This window comes from Hippoglossus stenolepis, chromosome 10 (genome assembly GCF_022539355.2).
Source record: "Hippoglossus stenolepis isolate QCI-W04-F060 chromosome 10, HSTE1.2, whole genome shotgun sequence".
In the NCBI taxonomy this organism is placed as follows: domain Eukaryota; kingdom Metazoa; phylum Chordata; class Actinopteri; order Pleuronectiformes; family Pleuronectidae; genus Hippoglossus; species Hippoglossus stenolepis.
The window spans coordinates 3,270,882-3,295,549 of NC_061492.1; the positions used below are offsets into that span (position 1 = coordinate 3,270,882).

Below are 24,668 nucleotides of genomic sequence, written 5' to 3' on the forward strand. Positions count from 1 at the left end.
TAACGCTCACCACACGTTTCTGTTCCCTCTGTTTGTGCAGGTACAACCTCAGCAGCAAGAGGTGGCTGAGCCTCGAACCCTCGGTCAACACGGTCACGCCTCGATACGGCCACTCGCTGGCGCTGCACGAGGTTTGTGGAGGAACTCGCATCCACGCCAAGACGCAGACGCAACACAAAATGATGATCAGTGTGCATTTCACATGCATGTGTTGTTTGTGTCGGCTGCACCGTGAATACGACGTCAAAGAGGACGAGAACATAACAGATGACAACTAAATTAAATCGAGGCGCTGGCAGAAAACGTTGCAACGTCCTCTTCCTGCTATTTGTGCTTTCAGCAGTGTGTCTGTTTGTTGTCTGGAACTAATATCTAAATCTTTGGGTTTTTTGATATACTGCAGTGAAGTGGTGAAGCAGTTTCTCCTCAGCCAAAAAGACTGTTAGCAGCCGCTGATGGAATAATAAATTGCAGCGAGGGAGAGGGGAGGATTCACAGGAAGACGCAGTCTGTCTGCTCTGTGGTTTGGGAGAACAGCGTTTGGGCTGCGGCGTTTGTAATGAACAAATTGCATCACAGCGTGTGTGACTGTGTCTTGAAAGTTAATGCGGGCTCACCAGACAAATCTGAAATGAAATCAGTGTTGATACAAAACGGATGGCGCCGATGAAAGTCTCGCAGCCGCGGATGCTGTCGCGGTTCGGTCTCTCAGGAGGACGTAGCCTCGCCGGTTCGTACAAAGCTGACGCTGCTCCGTCACCTTGAAATGCACAATGAGAAACACAAACCCGTTTTGTCATTGAGCTGATATTACATGTGAAACTGAGAAATACATCACGTTCCGGTATTATTTTACAATTTCTTTAACTAAGCTTTTCTTTGTGAGAAAATATACCAAATTTACCCAAAAATAAAATCCATAACTGAACTGGAATACATCGAGATCCATTGATTCAGTTTTTAGGATCTAATTCTGCTCCACTGTTGGTCTTTGTTTCAGGGAAAGATCTTCATGTACGGAGGAAAGATCGACTCCTCAGGGAACGTGTCCAGCCAGCTCTGGGTTTTCTACATCCAGAACCAGACCTGGGTCCTCCTGACCCCCCGGGCCAAGGAGCAGTATGCTGTGGTGGGACACTCCGCCCACATTGTGCCTTCCTCCCAGGAGGGGGGCGACCCCATCATGCTGGTTCTGTTCGGACACTGTCCTCTGTATGGTTACATCAGCCGGGTCCAGGAGTACAACATCGGTAAGCTGGACATGATGTCGGGGTTTCAGACAGGGTTGTCTCGAGCTTCTTTCAGGGGGCTGTTCCCGCCCCCCCTAGTAAAAAGTCTGGAAAACGCCAGAGTAAGTCCACGTGAGGATAAAGCAGAAAAAATGTCCAACAACAAACACTTCAGGATGAAAAAGGAGACGCACACGTAGAAGACGCCAACGTCAACTTGCAAAAACAGCAATATTCTATTTATACGTGATGTCCTGCCTCCTGCTGCTCCACCCAGGTTCCACCCCTCGCCTGAATGTTACGCACATTCCTGTTGTTGTGCGTCTGACCCGCACAATCTCCGGCTATGTCCAAGTGTGCAGTTGTTGTGTTTGACCACGTGTGTCCTTGCTCTCAGCCTTCAGCTTCTCCCTTGCTTGTGCTAATAAGCCTGACTGTGTCCGAGTGCCTTTTTATATATCAGTTTACAACAACAGCAAAGCAAAACTGAAAACATGAAGCTAACGAGATTTCGGTTTTCAATCCAATCCACCAAACACGTTGGCAGGAAACCAGACTTCATTAAGAGGCCTCGTCGTCTCAAAGCTGATCTGTCTGAGTCAATGGGAAGACGTGTATCTCCTGTTGGCTCACAAATAATTTGATAATCTTCACCTGAGCAGTCACCAATACAATCTGATGACTTTCTGATAGTACTCTTGTACTTGTAATGGGTTTTATGAGCAATACTACAAATATTTGTATCAGCTTATCTCTCTTTCAGTTGTAAAACGCTGCGTAAACTGAGTTCACAAACATTACATCCCTGCTGGCGCCAAAATCTCAATCCCCCACAAAACGCACCCTGAGACCTTGGACTGATTTCTCTGCTGCTCAGTGAAAGCTCCTCTTGTGTAACCCTGCAGCCAAGAACACGTGGAGCATGGTGTTTACGGACGGCGCGCTGGTTCAGGGCGGCTACGGCCACAGCAGCGTTTTCGACCCGGGCACCAGAGGCATCTACATCCACGGCGGCTACAAGGCCTTCAGCGCCACCAAGTACGGCTTGGCTGGAGACCTGTACAAGTTCGACGTGGACAAGAGGAAGTGGTGAGCTCTTCTGTTTGAAATGAATTTGTTCCTCTTCAGGCCTAAAAGTTTTATTAGAACTGCCCAAAGCTGATCGATAGCTCTGTGGCAGTGGAACACAAATAGACAGCACTTTGTAGTAGCAGCTAATCCTCAAGAAAAGTTGTAACAGCAGATAAAACACAGCTTTTCTGAACTTTTTTCCGAACAACCATCACTGTGCGTTTGTGTAGGACCATCCTGAGAGACAGCGGCTTCTTCCGGTACCTCCACACGGCGGTGATAGTGAGCGGGGCGATGCTGGTGTTTGGAGGAAACACACACAATGACACATCCATGAGCCATGGCGCCAAGTGCTTCTCCTCCGACTTCCTGGTCTACAGTCTGGGTGTGTAACACACACACACACACACACACTCACGGCCACACAACAGCAGCTCCTGCACTCCTCTCTCCTCGCCGCCCTTCTGCCGAGCGTGCATCGTCTTTTTGTTTTCCTGCACCGAGCTGCTCTGCATTCACACGGTCGCTCGGGCTCTCACTCGGGAGCTCTTCAGCTCGGCCGCAGTGTTTTGTTGTCGGACATTGAGCAGCTCCACTGAGCCAAGAGAAGGTCAAATGTCGCAGCTCGATGTACACGATGCTCGATGTGCAGCCCGCGCTCATACAAAAGAAGCCTAATAATGTGGTGTGGCGTGGTTCTGCCTCCTCACACTCCCAGTTAATATTTGTAGGTTCATGTATGATATGTGTGTACGTGAATCTGACAGAGAGCCTGAAACCCCGATTTTCCAGCCACAGACAAATTCTAGAACTGATCTGAGCAGATCTGTTCCATCGGCAGTCGCCAAATCGTTGTGAATTCCTCGAAGACGCGATTCCAGAGGCTCACTGTCACGTCGCCTGTTCTGACTAGATTTCTCCACGGAGAGAGTCTCGTGGAGCTGCAGCTCACACTTCCAGGTGAAGGTAAACACAAAGTGATGGAAGCTCAGACCTAGATGATTCACACCAGTGGCCTCGGGGGCATAATCTCAGGTCCCTACTTTTCTACCCTGTGTTTCATTCTTGTTCTCACCTCCTTTTATTGCTGAGATGCCCTCGGTCGAGATACTTAACCCTCAGCTCGTGTCACAGCAGAGAGAAGAGCGGCTCAGGTGTGTGCGTCTGGAGAAGAGCGATGGATTCATTGGTTCATTGTGAATGTTGTCGATTGCAGTGTAACTAATTCTAACCTGATTTTAAAGTTGGTTTTGTCTGCTCGGTCAGAAACTCTCCTGCCGCCCTCATCAACAGGCCTCCCTCTGCAGCGCTGCCATAAGCCGCTCATTAATCGTAGACTTCATTCCGCCTGGATGGGAAGGGGGGGTGGAATTCCCTGCCGCGAAATGGCCCCAAGACATTCTGTTTCTCTGTGTTATTACCAAGATGATTGACAGGAAGCGGAATGACAATCTCAGGGGCACAGGCACCCCCCCTTCCTCTCCCCTCCTCTCCCTGTGCAATCGGCTTTTGTTCATGAGAATTGCATGCTGGGACTGAAACCTCTCCAAACCGTTTGTGAGTGGCGTGAAGGTGAAGGCTGCAGCAGCACGTGTAGAGGCAGCACGTGAGTTTAATTCTCTGTAAAGTGGCCCATTTATACACATGTTCGTTACCACATGTCCTCGCTTGATTGGCTCAAAGAGACGAAGTCGTCTGACACTCGTCACTGCAGGAAGTGACTTGTTTTCATGACTTCCCTTTTAGAAATTTAAAAACATAAAATATTCGTTTACCCTTATTCCTGACCTCTCACTTTGTCTTTGAGCAAAAAAGACCAGCCAACAATTCTTCACACACACACACACACACACACACACACACACACACACACGCCAGCTGCAGGGTTGCTGTCAGCTACCTAATCGTCCGGTAATTACAGTCGAGACGGGCCGCACATCGAGGACTAATTGCCGCTCCTTAACAAGCCGAACTCAATTAGAGCGTGGAATTTAAGGGCCGTCCGCTGCCCTGACATTGGTGGATGGTGTGGTAATCAATCCCTGCTCCGAGGGGCAATGCGCCACTCCACCTGCAGTACCGCTGTGCGACAGCAGAGAGCACTGCCTGCCTGTGGACGATGAGCTCTGGGAGATGTCGCTCCCTCCTCTGGGAGAAGATGATGACTTGCACTGCATTGTACCAACTGAAGGTGATACACTGCAGTCGCTCCTCTGTGTTCCAGCCGCTTTGACTCTCAGCCTCACATGTCGGGTCTGTCTGTGGTTTCTTTTTTGTCTGTGCAGACACAAGATGGGTGCACACACTGTCACACACTGTCACACACTGTAGGAGCTTCATTTAGAAGTGAATCCATCACCAGACTCTGTCATGTATTTAACCAGGATGCTTTAACGTGGTGTTTTACAGGTGAACACATCTCAGTGTCTGACTTAATCTGAGGTGCATTTATTTTAACAGTTCCTCTTATATTCAGTATACAGGTGGATGGATTTCAACATGTTGCTCGGCTCTTGTCCACATGGAAATGCAGTTATTAACTCCTCCCCATCTTGTGCTTATCAGCTCTCAGCTGTCAGCCATATTTCAGCCTGTTTTCATATCAGCAAATAACTAATTAAACATTGAACAAACATTGGTGTGATAAGAACTCCCTCAAATTAATTTGATGTGGACTTTGTAGTTAAGTCAATGTCCCGTCCACAAACACTGAGGAGGCAGGGACCTATGCTGCAGCCAGCCACCAGGGGGCGATCAAGCAGTCCATCTTTATTTACATCTTTATTTATCTTAAAGAAAGACCCAGCCCTGAATGTTGGTGTATCAACACGCAAGTGCTCCTGTGTTTGTTGATCGTGTCTATTTCACCTCATTTTATTTCTCATCTATTGACCAAAGGAAGTGTGATCGGAAGCATTCCTAAAAAAGAAAAGATGAAACTTCTGAATCCACAGGGTTGACTGCTGAGCCGCTAACGTAATTATTGTATGAGATCATTTTCAATGGATGTCAGAGAAACTCATTCACTCGCCACCGCCGCTGCTCCTGTGGCCGCGCGGCGCCTCGGTCAAGGACATCTCTCTCCAACCGAGCTGTTGATTGACAACAGGATATGAGGCGTTAAAGGTCTCGCTCGCCACCAGAGGCATGTCAACTGCTGGAGACGCGTGTGATTGAATATGTGGGAGCAGGTCAACGGTCTGACCTCTCCGTCTTCCTGTCTTTGCAGCGTGCGACGAGTGGACAGTGCTGCCTCGACCGGACCTCTACAATGACGTCAACCGCTTCGGGCACTCTGCGGTCTTCAGTGACAGGTACTCACTCCGGAGCAGAACTTCATACATGGAGACGTTTAATGGATGGTTATTTTTAATTTAAATATTTGAAATGGTAAATGAAGTGGTTCACAGTGTCTCCTCACACCAAGAGCCCCCAAGATAATGATCGAATGGATGAATTACAATGTAGACATCAATTTAATCATCGCATTATATCCTGATCACAAGCGTCTAATTAACCTACTGGGATCTGCTTCTGAAGTGTCGTTGAAAATGAAGTCAGGGTGTTAATTTACAGTCTAAACATATCACATACTAATATGAGACGTTCTTATGAAGGAACCAGGTTCTTGTGTCTTTTTGCAGGAACCTGATTTCTGAACAAAAAGCCACGTTTATGATTTCAGGTCTGGGCGATCCTACACGTCTGGATTAAAGCCTGATCAGTTTGTCAATTAGTCAATTAAAAATCGACCCATATGAGCCGTCAACAGACAACGTTCACATAGAAACATGTTTATAAACTATATTAATTTAATTCAGTTGTATATATTTGGTCGTATTTGTGTTCTCTTATCGTGGCCGAACACTTGATGCTGTTGTTTTGCTCTACTTAACGTCATTTTTCCTCTATTTGCATGTTGCTATACATTGAAAATACATATTACTCCTTAAATATAAAATATGAACGAAGCGAGTACAGTAGAAATCGGACATGTCGCTGCAGTGCATGTAAACATGTTCTATGATTTTTCAGCTTTAACCTGATTTCCCTCAGTAACCTAGTTTCTCTCGTGAGCTTGTAAACCAGGGTGACAGGTTCCATTTCCTCTGTGGCCCACATGTGTTTAATTATGCACTCATGGTATTTAATGTATGTTGAAATGAACATGTGATGTAACCTAACGTGTTCAGTACGTACAGTATCTGCATTAGATGGAATTATGAGCTGGAGTGTGATTTTTCTTTTGAGGTCGACATTTTCCAGCTTCTCTAACGGGGAGATTACAGATTCCCTCGTTTCTTTTATTCATGATCACGTCCTTGTTGTTTTTTTTCCACGATCTGATTCATCAAGTCAAGCTCAAAACAATAGGGTCCTTATCACTTAAATATTCATTTCAAACCATAGACTGTTAATAATGATGCACGACTCGTCTCCACTTCCTCCCGTCGTATAATATATCTCTGATTTCCATCATCTTGGGCTTTTGACGTCAATTGGAGCCAGAGTCTGAGCAGCAGAGATCGAAGGGTGACAGAGAAAATAGATGTTTACTTTAAGTTTAGTCCATAACAAAGAGGAGGCAGGGTTTGTGACGTGTTCTGCAGCAAGCCACCAGGGGGCGACGGAGATAATTGGGCTTCACTTTTGGTGAGCTGTCGTTTATATATACAGTCTGTTTCAAACAGGTGAAAATGTTATTTTAATTTAGTAGAATACATCTCACAACCCTGACTGTTTCTGATTCAGGTATAATTCAGCTCCTTACTTCATAATAACTTTATAATCGCCACTGAACTTTAGAAGTGAAATCTTTTTCAGTAGAAATTGTATAAAAGTGATTAAAACAAACTTAAACATGCTGTGTCGACGAAATTTAAAAAATCTTACTCAACTTATTCTGTGTAAAATTTGCAGAATGTTGGAAAAAGACAAACAACTCATGGAAAAAGTACCATTATTAAAATACAAACCTCGTTACGTGACATTTCATTATCAGTCTGCACAGAACGGATGGTAACGGGGCGGCGCGCTGACCAGAAGGGATGAGTCATCGCTCGGCCTAATCTGCTTCGCCAGCAGAGCAAGACACAGCGATCCACATTAAATTATACATCCTGTCGTGGAGAACTCATCAAATATTAACACGAATCACCGTCTTCGAGTCGGTGCTCGCTGATGTCTCCTGGTCCTCAGGAGCAATTAAAAGTTTGCTCATCCACTCATTTATTCATCCGTCAAAACTTTGATTCAACACCATCACAAAAGACGAGCAAAGTTCAAGAGCGGCGATATTGAGCTTTATTTTAACGTTCTTTCCATGAGGAAGACATGAAAAAGCAATTCGCAGCGAGGCTTAACAGCATAAATGATCAAATAAGAAAATTGAAAAATGCAAAGCGGAGAAAACTGGTACTTTAAAGAAAAGAGCTGAGAGAAGGCGGAGTCTTGAAGGTCAGGTGTGAGTTTGAAGGTGAACCACTGATGACCGAAGGAAACATTTCTCTCGTTCCTGCTTCACTGAGGCAAAAATAAGCAACAGGAAATAACCCACATTTCAGCTTCTTCACTTTGGCCTCCAGCTGATCTTAGTATTGATTTTTAAGCTACTGCTCTTTTACCTTTTTTAAAGCATTTCTCGGTTTGGCTCCATCTCACTTTTCTCCTGCCAATAAATATCTGCTCTCACTCGGTAGTTTTGTTTTTATTTAGCTTTTTACTGCCTCCTTTTTTTAAAGTCGTCTATAACGAGTGCTGCACAAACAAAGGCTGTAATTGGCTTTACTCTTTTCAGAACAATTATAAATCCCCACAGATTCAGTGCATCCAGTTATTACTCTCAGCCCTTCACTTAAGTGTCTGTTCAGGTTTCAGTGGTCATCAAAACTCTAATTTCACTCATTGTATTAGAGTGGAGGCAGAAAGGCCAATATCTTACAATTTAAATGTGAAAGAGAAAATGTTTTTTGTTAAATTTGACTCCTTCCATCGCCTCGATCGTCTTCTATATCTTTTATAAATGAGAAAGGATTAAAAAATAGTGGTTAAATGATGTGATTCTTTGCAAGACTCTCACATTCTCCCCGTCCTGATCCGTGCACCCAGCAGGACGTCCAGAGTGAACAGCTTGAAGTGTGACCTCTATGATCCAAGGGAAGTTTTGATCACTGTGGTGCAAATTACCCATCCACAACCCCACACACACACACACACACGCTCACAGTAATCCCTGCAGCTGAACACAGGCCAGTGGAGAAGGATGTTCAAATATGCCCTGGACTTGGCATCCACACACTCACACACACACACACACACACACACACACTCACACACACACACACTAACATCAGGGGCGTCTGTCGGGTCCGTCCCCTCAGGAGGAGAGCTCTTGTTGGGGATTTAGCAAACCTGTGAGGCGGGTTGAGGCCCACAGAAGAGGAGCACCAGTAGGACTAAGCTTCTTTGGCTCTCGCTGTGAACAAAAGGTCCAAACTGGAGAAAATCGCGTGGTTGGAAATGACTTCCCTCCTTTCAACTCTTCCTCCCTGTAAACCTCTAAATCCCCCTTTTCTCCTCTTGTTCCTTTCCAGTGTGATGTATGTGTTCGGCGGCTTCAACAGCCTGCTGCTCAGCGACGTCCTCATGTACACCTCGCCCAGCTGCTCGGCCTTCTCCAGCCAGGCGTCCTGCAGCCAGGCCTGGCCCGGGATCCACTGCGTCTGGAACGGCACCCAGGGGACCTGCCTCCCCTGGGAGAGCAACGCCGGCGCACCTGAGCTCCAGCAGCTCCCGGCCTCCTGCAACACCAGATCATGTGAGTGACGTCGCCGCCGCAGTGAAATCCTGCAGTCGTGCGTTGTCTGCCAGGTGGAACGCAATATGGGTTTTTTTTGAAGATTCTTGAGTGTCTGCAGAACTCATCTGCAGTCGCCGCACAACTTTGAGTGACACAAAACCGCTTGTTTGTCACGGACTGAGGATGTGTCACACATCAAAGAGCAGAAATGACAGAAGATCCTGATAGCAGCGCATGTGAGGTTTGCAAATGTGGAAAGTTTGGCCTTGAAGCATCTTCAGAAACTGAATGTGCTGTAGGTTCTGTGTGTGTGAGGCTGTTAGTAACCTCCACCAAGGAGGTCGTCTTCACCTGCACTTAGTTCGGTAGTTAGCAGGATTACGCAAAAACTACTCATCCGGATTTAATGAGTATTTGTGGAGGGGTTTGGCAAAACCCAACAGAGAATCAATACATTTTTCACAGTTTTCAACATTTCTGCATAGAACAAAAGAAACATGTTTAACTTCCTATGCAGGATCTCGATGAAGAATATAATCAGAAAATTGGTGACATCTTCTAACATCTATGAACAGGGGACATTTTGTGCCGAACTGGGCAATGATCCATATTTTGTGAATCAAAATAAGTATATTTAGGGGGTGATCTTTATTTAGTTACTGTACGGTAACGAATATTGCTTTCAACTGTATCGTACCAAGTTCCCCACTAGTTTTTTTTTTTTTTTCTGATCTATCTGGATCTATTGGATTTAAATGTAGTATATATGGCTGAAACCTGTAAGTACCACCAATGTGCAGCTGAGAAAGGTAATGAACTACAAGGCCTTAATGTAAAAGGACAGTTAATGAATATTAATCACTTCTGATAGATAATAATTTATTTATTTAGCAGGTATCTCAATCTGTGGTTACAGCTCCTCACACGTGAGGATTGTTTGGATGTGAGTGTGTGTCCCTCCTGAGCAGATTTGTCCTATAAACACATTTCTCCACATCCAACATTTTATTAACTCTTCTTCACAATGACAGTGTGTCCCAGTGTTGCTGCCCGTGTGTGTGTGTGTGTGTGTGTGTGTGTGTGTGTGTGTGTGTCGGACAGGAGGAGGTAATCATCAAGGGCAGATCAGTCAGGTCTCAACGCTTCCCCCCCCCCTGACAGTTCTCTTCCATTCGCTCTTTTCTATTTGTCACAAAAAAAAATCCTCAGTTTCACCAACACCGGCCGGTTTCATCTTCCAGCGCCGGCCCCCACTGAAGTGCCGGCAGATGGAAACCGCGCTCTGGAATATCTTTCAATCCCATTAATAACCAGGGAGGCCCTCTGCTCCACTGCTGTCTGGCAATCACCCTGCTTCCTCAGAAGAAAGCTCACGTCCAGGAAGCTGGAGGAAGCAGCAGAAACAGAATAACGTCCACTGTTACAAATACCAAATACAGTCCCTGCACTTTCATTTTAGGGCTGTAGGTTGAATTTTAATGATAAATAGTTTCCTTGTTGCTCTGATGTAACACCCAGACTTCTGAAAAGAGCAAACATACATTTTCAACCAATTTCTGTCATTCATTAAAACCAACATCGTTGTGGTTGTAATCTCTGTCTGTGTCGTTAGAACACTGCTGATTGGTGGAAGCAGTCGTTAACCACATTCTTCCAAACTCTGCAGATGTGGATAGCGAGCGGTGCGACCAGTACACAGACTGTTACAGCTGCACCGCCAACACCAACGGCTGCCAGTGGTGCTCCACCCAGTGCGTTTCTCTGGGAAGCAACTGCACCGCAGCATCGGTAAGAAACCGGCGCCTCCTCCCACAGGCCAACTCAAACCTGCTCACCCTGCTGCTTGTCCACGTCTGGATGTATCAGACGAAAACTTTTTCTGGGGGACTGGTAAACTCCAACTGGCTTTAATGGTTTGAACAGTAAAGCTATGTTTAGTTTAAAGAACCCCTCCATGCTCCTTTTTCATGTCACAGAATCAAATCTGATGTTTAAATGGTCGTATCCTCATTTTCCCCACATAATTAGATTTAATATCAGTGGTCACAGGCTCTATGAATACTCATCAATCTGTGATTAAATCAATGGTTTGGTTTTAATTCTCCTGACTGCAGTTGTTTGATAAACTGATGCTTGAGGCTTGATTTACATTTGTGTCTTTTAATGAGGTTGAAACATACAATTAATGAGTCTTATTTTCTCCTGTCTCCTCTCAGGGGTCAATAGGGGAGTTTGACGTCTGTCCCCGGGACAATCCCTCCTTCGTGTGCAACAAGAAAACCAGCTGCAAGAGCTGCGCTGTCGACCAGAACTGTCAGTGGGATCCTCGCAACCAGGAGTGCATCTCACTGCCAGGTAACCGTGGACGTAAACTCTGTTTGATTAAATCCTTCTCATTTCTAAAAGCCTACAAACCTGCAGTGTCTGTAGAACCAACCCTTCCCTCTGTTCCCCCCCCGTTCCAGAAAACGTGTGCGGTGAAAGCTGGCATCTGGTGGGCAACTCGTGTCTGAAGTTCATCACGGCCAAGGACTCGTACGACAACGCCAAGCTGGCCTGCAGGAGCCACAACGCCGTCCTGGCGTCGCTCACCACTCAGAAGAAGGTGGACTTTGTGCTGAAGGAGCTGCAGATCATGAGCGTGGTGGTAAGACGGACAAGGGGGTTTCGGTCCTGGGGGGGTTTCCCGTCAGATCAGTTTGATATCTGGGTCTTCACATTAACGGTGAACGAGATGGATGTGGAGATAAAGTAGAGAATTACAACAAGAATATCAGATTAACCAGTGAGTGAAGAATAAAAGAAGAAATCCAGAAAGAGAAAACTACAAAAAGTCCTAAAAGAAACCATCATCCCTTCTTGTTTCTTGTGTTGTGACCTGAAAACATTGACCGCTGTGTAACTCTACAGTTATTGAACTCTGATATCTCCGTGGCCGCTCCCCTCTTTTGAAATGTTGTGTTTTGATTCTCCGCGGGTGAGCTGGGGTCGGATTCCTTTTTTTTGTCCGTCATCTTTGGACCAGTGAGCGTGAAACAAATCGTACATTAACAGACACAATCTTCCGAGCTCAGACGTCTCTTACTCGCTCCATCAGAGCAAACACACAGAGAAATCTATCCCAGCGATCGACTAACCGGCCCGAGCTGCTGTTTATTCCTCCAGATACACGTCACTTATCTACCGATACGCGTGAAGGATGGACCGACGTGGTGGCAGCAATCGTTTTATTGTTTGGAATCCGCACACAGAGAAAATGCACTCGCTGATAGAGGAAACAAACCTGCTGATTTCTTGTTGAAGGTGTTTTCCTGCAGCCTGTAGCCGCTGCTTGTGATGTTAACAATCAGTTGTTTCAATCTATTCACTTTCCTCAGCTTACGACTTCCCCAGTGTCGGGATTATGTGCTTTTCTCTCTTTAAATGATTGTAAACAAGATCGCTTTAGATTCTCCACTGCCAGACAAAGCAGAGGAATTTGAAGACCTCTCCTGGGTCTCTCTATAGAGACGACTAAATAATTAAAGACAAGGAAATATAGAAGATGAATGAATAATTGAAATTATTGTTAATTCCGTCTTTCAATGTTTCCATTATGTGTCCTGGAAATCCTGGAAGTGTTCTGTACTAAAACAAGAACCAAGGCAGTGTCACCGATTTTCCTTCTGTTGAGGGGAAATGTTTTTTAGAAGCTGCATTATGGGTAAAATCACGGCTTTAAGCATCTCAATATTTTAGTTCATGTCCACACTTTGAGTCGAGTGAAGAGTTTTACATAATCCCAAATGTTTCCGAGTAGAGTAAAGCTCCAACAACCCACTCTGCACTCGCGTGGCACACGGTGTCGCATCCTGCTGCGCTTCAGCTTCAGTTCCTGTGTCGTTCCCCCAGCAGGTGAAACTCTGCCATCCCTCACCGAGGCCACCCGGCAGCAGCGTGAGCCGCTCGTGAACCCACACGGTGTCCCGGAGTCACCAAAGGACAAATGTAGAGCTGGAGCTAAATCAGACAAAAGACACGAGTCTGAATCCAGGAGTATTTTCCATCCATACTAATGTAAATTCCCCCTGTTGGTCTAAATTCAGTTCAGGGGAAATCTGTGTTTAAATGCAGAGAAGACGAATTAAAAGCTCCGCAGCTCTGCAACGACATCAAACTGTCCAGGCTCAGAGACTCCAACATGCCTCACAAATCTTCACCGTCGTGTCATATTGACGTCGCCGGCGCTGTTAAGCAGCTCCGGCCGTTTCCAGGCGACATCAATCAATCCGAAGAAATGCGAGTGAAACCCGACGGAGCAGCGATTTGAGTCCGTGAGAGATGAGCTCACTTTGTTTACTACGACTGCAGCAGCACGGCCATTGATTAGAGATGGGACGAATAACAGGAGTCAAGTCCGGTGAAGTAAAACTGCTTTTACTGCTGCTCCGTCACTCCGGTGGAATTTATGTCTGTTCAGGTGAAAAATGTTTTTTGGGGTTGTTTCTTACCGCCTCGGCAAAGTTGTAATTTCTGACCCCAACCGCGGAAAAAGAAAATGATGGCTATTAAAATGTGTCTGTCATTGATTTTCATCAGTCTTCAGCTGCAGAGTAACTTGAGACACTTTCTTTTAATGCCTGCATGTCGGTGGGTTATGTTTTTGGGTCGTCCCATCGCCGTGACCACGATATCACGTGGATGGATTGTGGTGGTCAAAGGTCAAGGTCGGTGTGACCTCACCGATGAATCAAATCACAACCTCGTTTTTGACTCTGCTCCTCTGCTCCTCTGCTCCTTCGCAGTACAAGGCCTCTGTGACGCCCTGGGTGGGGCTGCGGAAAATCAACGTGTCGTACTGGTGCTGGGAGGACATGTCGCCCTTCACCAACACCACGCTGCAGTGGCTGCCCGGGGAGCCCAGCGACGCCGGGTTCTGTGGCTACCTGGCCGAGCCGGCGTCCAGCGGGCTGAAGGCTCAGACCTGCATCAACCCGGTGAACGGCAGCCTGTGTGAACGACCAGGTGAATTCAGGATCCAGGGACAGACGAGCTGCTCTGTTTTCCTCATGTAGTCAAACCTTTTGTTATCCCAGTGCCAGAGCGAGCTTGACTCCCACTGAGCGTTCCAACTGCTCACACCACTTTAATACGAATGTTCCACAGCCAACCACAGTGCCAAGCAGTGCAGGACGCCGTGCGCCATGAGGACCACGTGCAGCGAGTGCACCAGCAGCAGCAGCTCGGAGTGCATGTGGTGCAGCAACATGAAGCAGTGCGTCGACTCCAACGCCTACGTGGCCTCCTTCCCCTTCGGACAGTGCATGGAGTGGTACACCATGAGCTCCTGTCCACGTAAGGCTCCTCTTCATTCTTACACGTTCATTCACAGCTGTGATCTGACGATGCATTAAGGATTTGGGCAAAACACAGATATTAGTTTCATCAAGGTCATATTTAAGAAAGTAAAAAAGGAAAATCCTCTAACTCTTCGTCAGGATCGGGCCCAAAATGTATTGATTTCTTTCTTGATTCTTTTCCTTCAACCAGGTTTCATTAATATCTGTTTGGTAGTTTTATTGTAGACAAACAAATCAACAAATGGACAGAAGCAAAAACAAAACCTCCTTGTTGGATGTTATAAGTCATTTAGACTCCTTCATGATGTTTTACACTATATAGACAGAAAATTTAACAGTTTTTTATTGATATTGTTTAATAGCCCTGTGGCGAGGTGCTTGATAGAGGCAGGATATTACCCGTCCTTATTAATATGTGTGGCACTGAGCATGTAAATATGAATAGTCGAGGGGTTAGTTGTTAGTTTGCTACTTTTAATTTGAGTGAGCAAAGAAATTAACAAAATATTTGAGATGATTTCAACAGTTTCTTCAAAACCTCCGGACTTGGTCTTTGAGTTTCATCTCCTCTCCATGACAGTTTTACGGGGGCTGTAGTTTCTGAATTAATATCTGATGATAAATTCCAAGTCAGTGAAGATAGAAAAAAAGTGTTTCTTCATATAAACATGAAGGATAAAGTTTCCAGTAATGTGTGAATAATTCATTATTCACAGTGGATCTTTGATTTCAGCACCGAAATCACATTCGTCATTTTGGGGGAAATTTCCGAGGAAATTAAAAGACCAATCAAAAGAGGCTTTACTCGTCTTTGCTGTGGGATTCTTCATTTCTAATCTCTCTCTTTGAGAATCATCGATGTCGTCACGAGAGCCGCGCTGCGATGTTTGCTCCGCAGCCTTCGCCGCAGAATCTCCAGACTCGCAGCCCCGATGATCACACATAAAATGTTGACTCGAAAATCTGTCTTTGGATTCCTTCTGCCCGTTTCCCACTTCTTACTCTGTTTACTCCAAATTGCAGTTGCCGCCATAGAAACGCACTTTCTTTCTTTAACGTGTGGAAGTGTTGCGACAAGTGCATGTTGTGTATATACTACACAAATAAACCTGTATAACCTCCTCTCAGTGAGGATTCATGAGGTGCAATCTTTGAAATGTACAAATACGTATAAGAAAGTAAAAGCTGATGTAAATCATCAATAAACTCGGCCACTCGACCAGATGTAACTTCATCGGATGGAAAAAAGCCCTAAAAGGCAAAGTTCTCTGTACATACTCGTGGAGCAGAGCAAATTTTTAAATATTTGGGTTGTTTTAATGTTCGTTGAGCCGAGCACATTAAGCTCTGGCTCCTCCACTAGTTGAGATTAATGATGGTTTGATAACGTGGCCCGTGGCTGGTGCGCGGTTTGGGGACGGTGCAGAACAGAACCGGTCAATTAAGCACAAATTGTTGCTCAGAGCCATCGACAGAGAAGCGACTCGAAGGGTTGGGAATTAAAACAGACAAATATCTGTGGAGAGCGGGTGGAGAGAACCAGGGGCTCGGGGAGGAGACGGTTATTAATTAAAATGCTCAGAAAGATTGGACATTACTTTCTTATGGTTTTGAGATATGTCTGGGCACTTTGGTCTTCATTGATAGGACTGAGTTTTAGATGTGAAAGGGAGAGAGAGAGAGAGCAAAGGGCCGAGACAGAATCGAACCTGTGGCAAAATATAGGCAGCTCTGTTTTTTACAAAATGATACAAGTTGATTTCCAAAAAGTTAGCATCCCAAAAAACATCAGAACGTATTTTGAGATGTGTAGTTTATGAACTGTTCCTGCGTCGTGTGTGTTTCAGCGGAGAACTGCTCCGGGTACAGGACGTGTGGCCAGTGTCTGGACCAGCCCGGCTGTGGTTGGTGCACCGACCCCAGTAACACGGGCAAGGGCCAGTGCATCGAGGGCTCGTACCGCGGGCCCTTCCAGACGTCCGTCCCGGCGCCGTCCACCCTGCCCGGTCTGCTCACCAGCTCTCAGCCGGCCCTCAACGCCAGCATGTGTCCCAGTGAGGCCAAATACAACTGGTCCTTCATCCACTGCCCGGGTAGGAGAGGCTCGTGGTTAATGGTGTTAATGGCAAAACTTACTCAGACTTGAATCCTACACAGTGAGTTTACTTAAATGTCCACCTGCTCCAAATACCAAGCAGAGTAGCGTGCTCCCGTAATGAAACTCCTCCCACAACCGCACCGAATCACAGGAGCAGATGTTCGGCCGGTCATAGTGATTGTTTTACCCATTAATTACACCAGAGTGAATTAATGGAATTAACTTCCCAATAAACTGCAGTGGCTATTGTGACGAGTCTCAGTTTAATAGATCCATCAGGTTCAATCTCCACAAGTAAACCTGGCAGGCAGAGAAAAGCTCACTTTACTGTACATTTAACGTACAAATCCTGTGTGTGTGTGATGTTCACGCAGTATTTTGCTCCGTTTCCTTTCCTCCGCAGCTTGTCAGTGTAACGGTCACAGTCAGTGCGTCAACGAGAGCGTGTGCGAGAAGTGCGAGGACCTGACAACCGGCCGTCACTGCGAGAGCTGCATCTCCGGCTTCTACGGAGATCCGACCAACGGGGGCAGCTGCCAGCGTGAGTATCCGCGGGGGCCGCTCGGCCCCGGCGGTAAATCAACCAGTCAGCCACGGCTTCGTTTAACTTGCCAGTGTTTTACAGTTCAGGTTTATGTCGGCCATTTTCCTGATTCCCGGCTGCGCAGTAAAACGTTCCCCTGGGATATTAAAGATTTACTCCGCTCTGCAGCTAATACTGACAGTCAGTCAATCGGACAACAAATCAATCGTCCGGTTCTTCCACAGCTTAATTGAGCTTACCTATATATTACTTTTACTCGTTTTCTTTACCTCTCACTCCACATGGCCCTCAGGTGTGTGTATATATATGTGTACTTAGTCAGTGACAGTCAATCAATACACTAGTATTTCTGCATATATTCATCTTGTTAGTATTATACATTCATTGTTTATAGAGCAAACTGCTGCTCTGGGTTTTCACAGACATGTTTCACACTAACACATCTGATCCTAACCCTGATTTAACGCATTATGAACATTAAAGAGAGCAACATCCATAACTCAATAAGGAAGTAATATACAAATGATCAAGATAAACACATAAACATGAATTACTATTCATTGCTCCACCAGCTGTTGCACAGGATTTCTTCACATCCAGCAGATGTTACTGCCCGGAGGCTCGTTCGTTCAAAAATACATAAAATAAACCGCATTAATGCAAAAGATGAGCAACGTTAATGTTTCACCCCCCAAACCACCGATCCTAACTGAACATCTGACATCTGGGATGTGGGATGTCTCAGCAGAGAGGGGTCGTGGTTAGTTTCACCTCGGCTCTGGAACCAAACATCTGGATTGGGTTGGACCTCTTTTCTCTCCTTGGGGACGATCCTTGAGCAATTAGTGTTTCAGACACGATTAATCTGACTCTTGGTTGAACAGATTTCCGAGTATCTGTCCGTCTTGGAGTCTCGGGGTGTGGTTCTGAAAAAGCAACAGGGGGATATTAAAGCAGACTTGCACTGAAAGCCGCACATTTTCCATAACTTTACTGATATCTGGGTGAGTGACGGTGAACTGGGAACATGCGGCTGCATCTGGGGATTTGAACAAAAGTCCTTTCAATTGGATAATTTATATTCAACTTCATAGTGTTTGTAAAGTATTTAGATACTAGAAGATATTTATAGTTCTACTACAAATAAGAGGAACTGACACGTGTTTTTTTTTTTCCTTAACTTTAAATTTGCATGTTCTTGAATTTGTTTTTCTCTCGTTCAGCCTGCAAGTGTAACGGCCACGCCAGCATGTGCAACCCCAACAACGGCAAGTGCTTCTGCACCACCAAGGGCATTAAAGGAGATCGCTGCCACCTGTGAGTTTTACGACGCTCATCCTTCCTCCTCCTCCTTCTCCTCCTCCTCCTCCTCCTCCTCCTCCTCCTCCTCTCCTCCTCTCCTCTCTCTGCCACGCCTCTGCACTCCCACATTTCCTTCTCCTCTTCTGCTGTGTTGGCACTTTTAAGAAAAACCTTGTAACCGTAATGTCTCTGCAGTTAAAATCTGCCTGCAGGGAGAATGGGGAGCTTTCTTTTTTTAGTCCATCACATGCATTACTAGTGACACCACATGCTAAGATTTAGATAGCACACTGGAGTGGTACTTACAGGTCCATACAGAGGCCCTTCAAATAGCTCTTTATCACTGTGGGAGGAACCTGAGTCTAGATTCTGGGGATTGTGATTACCCATCAGGCAGTTTGTCAGTTAGTGTGAGCGACTGGTTCATCGCTGCTCTGACTTGAGAACTGTTTACGAATCAGTTTACGAATATGAAATCTCTTCCTGCTCCTGAGGTCCTGTCCACACTGATGTGGATATTTTTGCAAAACCAACTTCTTCCTCTGCAGTCGAGCCTCCGCACGGAAAAACACTGTTTTAATCACTAAAACAGAAAGAGTTTGATATGTGCATCGAAAGAAACAACAACTAACTGACTGAAGAAGGTCGATGAGCATGCTCCCAGTGTTCTCCTCTGATATTTGAAGTATCGTTGATGTAGACCTTACTGCCACCTACTGGCTGTTGGTTTTGTTTCTTCGTCTGAAAGGAGATATTTGTGTAAATTGAAGGGCGTTGTTTTTAAAATGGAGGGGGAAATATCCGCTGCAGTGCAGACGAGGCCTGAAGTTATTGAAACGCCTCATTAGTTGCACTTCCACATTCGCATTATGCCTCGCTAGGAACTAGCCAGGCATGCCCCCCCCTTACAATTCCAGGTAAAGCGAGAGTGGAGGCCGACATTTGTGTGTCAATGAGCCAGTCGGCCAATCAGAGCAGTGTTTTGAGACTGAGAAGAGGAGCTGCAGAAATGAACAGTGTGAGAAGAGTGATGTGTTTTCTGAGCATTAGAGCATTTAAAACTTTTCAAGTAACACAAATCATCAGCCTGAATATGAGCAGAATATGTCTCCTTTAAAAAAAGAGCAAGATAATTGACCTTATTAAGAACTGACGTGAGCAAAGGTTTGATGATACCAATTAAGTAATCATAAAAGTGTTTTTGCAAGTTTCAAAATAAGGGAAAAAACTTTTTTTTTGTGTGAATAATTACACCTGCAAGGCCACAAGCAAACCTGTGTGAGATTTTAAGAAAAGATTCTTCCACCCATCGTGTCCAGCGTGTTTTGAGTTTTTTCTTATTTGGCAAACTACAGCAGCAGCTGTTCATTAGCGCTTGCAGCTCTGTTTCTTAATATTTTCCAAACCCAGGCCTTCATTAGCACACTGCCTCCGAAACCCATTACAACTCCAGCTAATGTTTCACAAACGAATTGGTCATCGGTGTGAAAACGGGGTCTTTTCTGAAACCAAGTTTAAATCCCCGAGGTTTCTTGTAGCTGTGCGTGATGTTCGTCATCGTCACCCGGCCTCGTTCTCTTCTCGTCTCATTGTGATGTTGCTCTCGCTGATTGAAGGTCAAGAGTCGACTGTGTTTTCTCACTGCTCTTCTGTGTGATGCAAGTATTTACCACTAAATTTAACCATCCCAATTCACCTTCCTCTCCTTCTTTTCTGTCGCCGTCTTTCCTTTCTTTTCTCCCCCTATTTTATTCTTGTCCCATTTCTCCCCATCCTTCCTCCACCTCTCTCTCTTTCAGGTGTGAAGTGGAGAACCGTTACCAAGGCAACCCCCTCAAAGGAACATGCTACTGTAAGTGGAATTCCAATTAACAACTTGAGTGCGGGCGGGGTTGGGCAGCGTCGCGTTAAGAAAGCCCTGTGAGGCCCGACTCCTCTTCCTTGTTCGGGTCAATGACGAGACGGCTACATGGCTCCTGAATCAAAGCGGGTCTGGAGTAGTTTGATGTTTAAAGAAGTAAAGAAACCGCCGCTTAAAAAAAAAAAAAAAAAGAATGAAAAGGAGTCGCAGGTGGGAAGAATCGACGAGGAGACGCAGATGAAAGTGAATCTCAGAAGAATGAGGAGCTTTGAAGGGGCTGATTTCCTCTTTCCCCCGCTGCGACGGCGATCCCGTGGTCCACACTGCAGATTAGCCTCCCGTCATTGTTATTCCTGTCAGTTGTGGTGATGGAGAATAGAATAGAAGTAAAATAGGTGATTAAAACAAACTGCGTCCTCACGGCTCTCAAACACTTGACTCCTCAGTACAGAAGGAGGTCGAATGGTTACAGTCGACGACCTTGGACGACCTTCACACAGACGGAGAATCAGCTCATGTCCTTTTTGACTCGTCTGTTCACAACAGACATTTCTATCAACAACCTGAACTTTATCTTTATATATATATATATATATATATATATATATATTTTTTTAAGGGATTTTTCTCCACTTTTACAGAAAAAGATCAACAAGTTTTAAGTCTTGGATTCGCTGCTTGTCTCTGTTTTTATGTGACTGTAAATTCAGGATGTTCTTCTCATACATAACATCAGTAGAAAATTGGTATCAACTATCTTGATAATCTAATTAATTAATATTGCAATTAGTTTAGAACGTTTTAGCAAAAAATAACAAACATTATCTGTGTGGACTTTGCTTTTCATCCTTTTTTTAAAATTATTTATATATTACTTTTTATCTTCACTGAGATTATGTGTTTGCCTCTGTCCTTTAGCTTCTTTTTTAGAATAATCACTAAAGAGATTAACACAAAACATGGTGAACACATTATTTTAGGGGAATCCAGACAAAGGAATAAATCCAGAAATATTTTATAAATGTCTTTAACATTGCATTTTTGCATTTGATTCGGAGGTATGAAATCTCGGTGCCATTCTACCTGTATATTGAACGTCCTTTGGTTTTGAATCGGTTGCAGATGTTATTTCCCTAGCATTGATTTGAAGGAGCATGAGAAAGCATCTGAGCATCTTGGGCTGCAGCAGCCGGTGTGGCCGTTAAGTGACAGAGGAAATGAGTTTCCCTCCGCAGGTCAATAACGTCTGGCAAGAGAATGAGAAATGGATTTTAAAAGTTTCCAGATCATGAGAGGTGGAAAGAAAAGAGTTGGTGGTACCTCCCGAGTACATGTATGAGATATATGTATGAGTATGTATAGTTTCTTTCCCCGAGCGGCGTCTGAATACATTTTCCTGTGTGACTTTCAAACTGGGACTGATGGAGCTATTATTCTTCTTCTTCTTCTTCTTCTTCTTCTTCTTCTTCTTCTTCTCTTGTAATCCCCTGCACGCTCTTCCACACCCACAACTGCGGCTTGATCACCTCCATCAGACACGCTCCTTATCGACTACCAGTTCACCTTCAGCCTGTCGCAGGAGGACGACCGCTACTACACCGCCATCAACTTCGTGGCCACGCCTGAGGAGGTACGTCCCTGACAGTGAACGCCCCCGGCACAGCAGCTGTCACCTGTGTTAGGATTTAAGACGTTAAAGTCGACACCACATGATGACGATGATGATGATGATGATTTGGTTTCTCCGTCTTCGCCTATTGTCAAACAACTAAAGTTCCTTCGTAGGACACTTCTCCATTTGTATCTTTAGCATTTTAGCTTTTCAAGAGCTGAAAGTAACAGAGAAAAAAAATGTGAAGCACAACTGAGTACAAGTATTTTAACACTTCCCCCAGTACAAGTCACACACACGCACACGCCCACGCACACACACAGAGACATTAACGACACCCGACTGAAGTGTGATGTGAAGTGTGAACTCCACTCGTCTCACAATCACACAGATGTTTTCACAGCTAACACAAGCTTGCCCGGTCCTGTTTACCTGCTGCAACATCTGCAGCTGAAACTGAAACACCAGGATCTGAGAAAATATCCCAGATGGTATTTCCTTCCCCCCCCCCCAACAAATTCTGAATTGATCCCTTTATCAGCGAGAGCTGTGCAAAAATAATTAGCGAGTGGAGATAATGTTTATGGTGAATATTTATATTTTTCCTATAATTTGATGTAAATGCATTAGAAACTAAATGTTCTTGTCATTTCAAAATGCTTTTTGATTCGATTTTTCAGGCAAAAATAATTGATCGTAAATTTAACAATGGCTACAATATGTTTATTATTTAATTTTGTAAATGTTAAGATGGTTAGATGTTAAATTATGGATTCTCTTTAAATTAAACATCTCCACTAGAGCAGTTAAAGTGAGGGAAGCTAATCAATCATTCACTGACTCGGCCTTTTCAATCAATCATGATCTTCAATTAAGTTTTCATCTTCACCGCCTTGACATGATCGGAGCTGATATCACTTCACCGCTGCACTCACCGTATTTTAATAGATCTCATTTCCGTCACTGATTTGTTGCTCAAACATTTGTTTTGCTAATTCCGCTTCCATTAGCTGTGTAAATTGACTCTGGCCTGCAAGACAGTTACTGTTTGTGCAGCTGCGAACGGAACTGAAGCTGCAGAGGGGGGGGGGCTGTTCATGTCTAACTGTGGAGCAGAGCAGCCTTTTTACCTGGTGTGGATTTTATCAATCGGTTTGTAGCTCACCACAGAGTTTGTGTGATATTTGGACATATGATGGTGGTGATGGTTGTGTCTCCTCTCTTCCTCCTCAGCCCAACCGGGATCTGGACATGTTTATAAACGCCTCCAAGAACTTCAACCTGAACATAACCTGGGCCACGAGCTTCAGTGGTAGGTCTCAGTCCGACGCTGCTGAAACCCAGAACTGCCAAATGTTTAGATAATCACACAATCATCCACGAGTCAAAAAGGCAAAGACTACGCTGAATCTAGACCTTCAAATATGGGGACTTGCTTCTTTTCATATTTGAAGATCTTTAGAAATGAACTGTTTTAAGTTCCCCCCCCCTCCAACTCTGTCCCTCCTCTCCGTTCTTCTTTCTGTCATTTAGCAGGAACTCAGACCGGCGAGGAAATCCCCATCGTCTCTCGGAGCAACATCAAGGAGTTCAAGGACAGCTTCTCCAACGAGAACTTCGATTTCCGCAACAGCCCGAACATTACGTTCTTCGTCTACGTGAGCAACTTCACCTGGCCCATTAAGATCCAAGTAAGCTTCAGATCCGCTCCGCAATATAACGCCTGGTACGATTGGAAATAAAGTTTGTTCTTCCATGAAAGACTTTGACATTGTAGTCAAACTGCATTCGATGCAAGTGTCATGCATGTGTAATCAATTCCTGGTGAAATAATCATCACTCCTGTAAAAACCAAATTCAAATATGGAATATTAAATGTATTCATTTGATTTATCCGGGGACACTCACCTGGAGATATATCTTGTGCAACTTTAATCTTGAATAAATATATTTAGCAAAGCACATTTTTCTCTGTGTTTGAGTCTCTCAACCTGAAACACAAACACTGTTTTAAGACAACAGAGACAATTTACCAACAAGTGTGTTTTGAATATGTGCAACTTGCATATAAACCCAGCTCCACATGTGTTCTTTCAAAGGAGCAGTGAGGCTGTGGTCAGTTCTAACTGGGACTCCTCAGCTCCCCCACCCCCCCCGATTCAAAAGCCACTTTTCTTTACAAAACCAAAAGAGTTGGCTCGTAAAATGTGAAAATGTGAAAATGTTGGCAGCCGCCATTAAAATGTGGTCAGCGGGGGTAAAATAGTTTCCTGCCCTGAGTGTGGAGGAGCTTGTCCCCGGTGTTGATGTGGCTCGGTGGCAGACGCTGTGAATAGGGCTCTGCTGTGTGTGTGTGTGTGTGTGTGTGTGTGTGTGTGTGTGTGTGTGTGTGTGTGTGTGTGTGTGTGTGTGTGTGTGTGTGTGTGTGTGTGTGTGTGTGTGTGTGTGTGTGTGTGTGTGTGTGTGTGTGTGTGTGTGTGTGTGTGTGTGTGTGTGCTCGCCCGGTCGCTGGTTGTGTGCGTTTGTGCTGCTACAATCGCCGCTGCACTCGGTGAACCACGGCCGTGTGGACGGTGCAGACAGACCCGGCCCTCAACACGTTGGCAGCAGAGATGTGCTTACACAATAACTTAGTGTTCAGGAAAATGCAATCGCAGCAGAATCGGAGCCGACTTGTTTCACTCGGTTGATTCGTTGTGGATTATTTTCTTAAATGTGTAAAAACCTGTTCAGCTCTTTGGTCGTAGTCGGACACATTTCATGCTTTTATCTTTCTCATCCATCTCTATTGTTTTCACCCTTTTTAAACTGAC

At 45.0% G+C, this 24,668-nt stretch overlaps 1 protein-coding gene across 3 annotated transcripts in view; it reads left to right on the plus strand.

Annotated features, from left to right (window-relative positions):
* atrn (attractin) overlaps positions 1–24,668 on the plus strand; it is a 113,304-nt gene that overhangs the window by 22,470 nt on the left and 66,166 nt on the right. For 2 of the 3 annotated variants that reach the window (XM_035168953.2, XM_047341592.1), the window contains exons 7-24: positions 41–131; positions 1,001–1,250; positions 2,135–2,318; positions 2,531–2,685; positions 5,530–5,614; positions 8,894–9,117; positions 10,766–10,887; positions 11,316–11,454; positions 11,565–11,746; positions 13,884–14,103; positions 14,245–14,433; positions 16,286–16,531; positions 16,940–17,077; positions 18,304–18,397; positions 20,182–20,234; positions 21,779–21,873; positions 23,089–23,167; positions 23,389–23,546. In XM_035168953.2, the coding sequence (XP_035024844.2) occupies positions 41–131; positions 1,001–1,250; positions 2,135–2,318; positions 2,531–2,685; positions 5,530–5,614; positions 8,894–9,117; positions 10,766–10,887; positions 11,316–11,454; positions 11,565–11,746; positions 13,884–14,103; positions 14,245–14,433; positions 16,286–16,531; positions 16,940–17,077; positions 18,304–18,397; positions 20,182–20,234; positions 21,779–21,873; positions 23,089–23,167; positions 23,389–23,546 (2,704 nt within the window). The remainder of the gene's footprint in view (positions 1–40; positions 132–1,000; positions 1,251–2,134; positions 2,319–2,530; positions 2,686–5,529; positions 5,615–8,893; positions 9,118–10,765; positions 10,888–11,315; positions 11,455–11,564; positions 11,747–13,883; positions 14,104–14,244; positions 14,434–16,285; positions 16,532–16,939; positions 17,078–18,303; positions 18,398–20,181; positions 20,235–21,778; positions 21,874–23,088; positions 23,168–23,388; positions 23,547–24,668) is intronic. The other variant, XM_047341591.1, reaches the window with a different exon arrangement.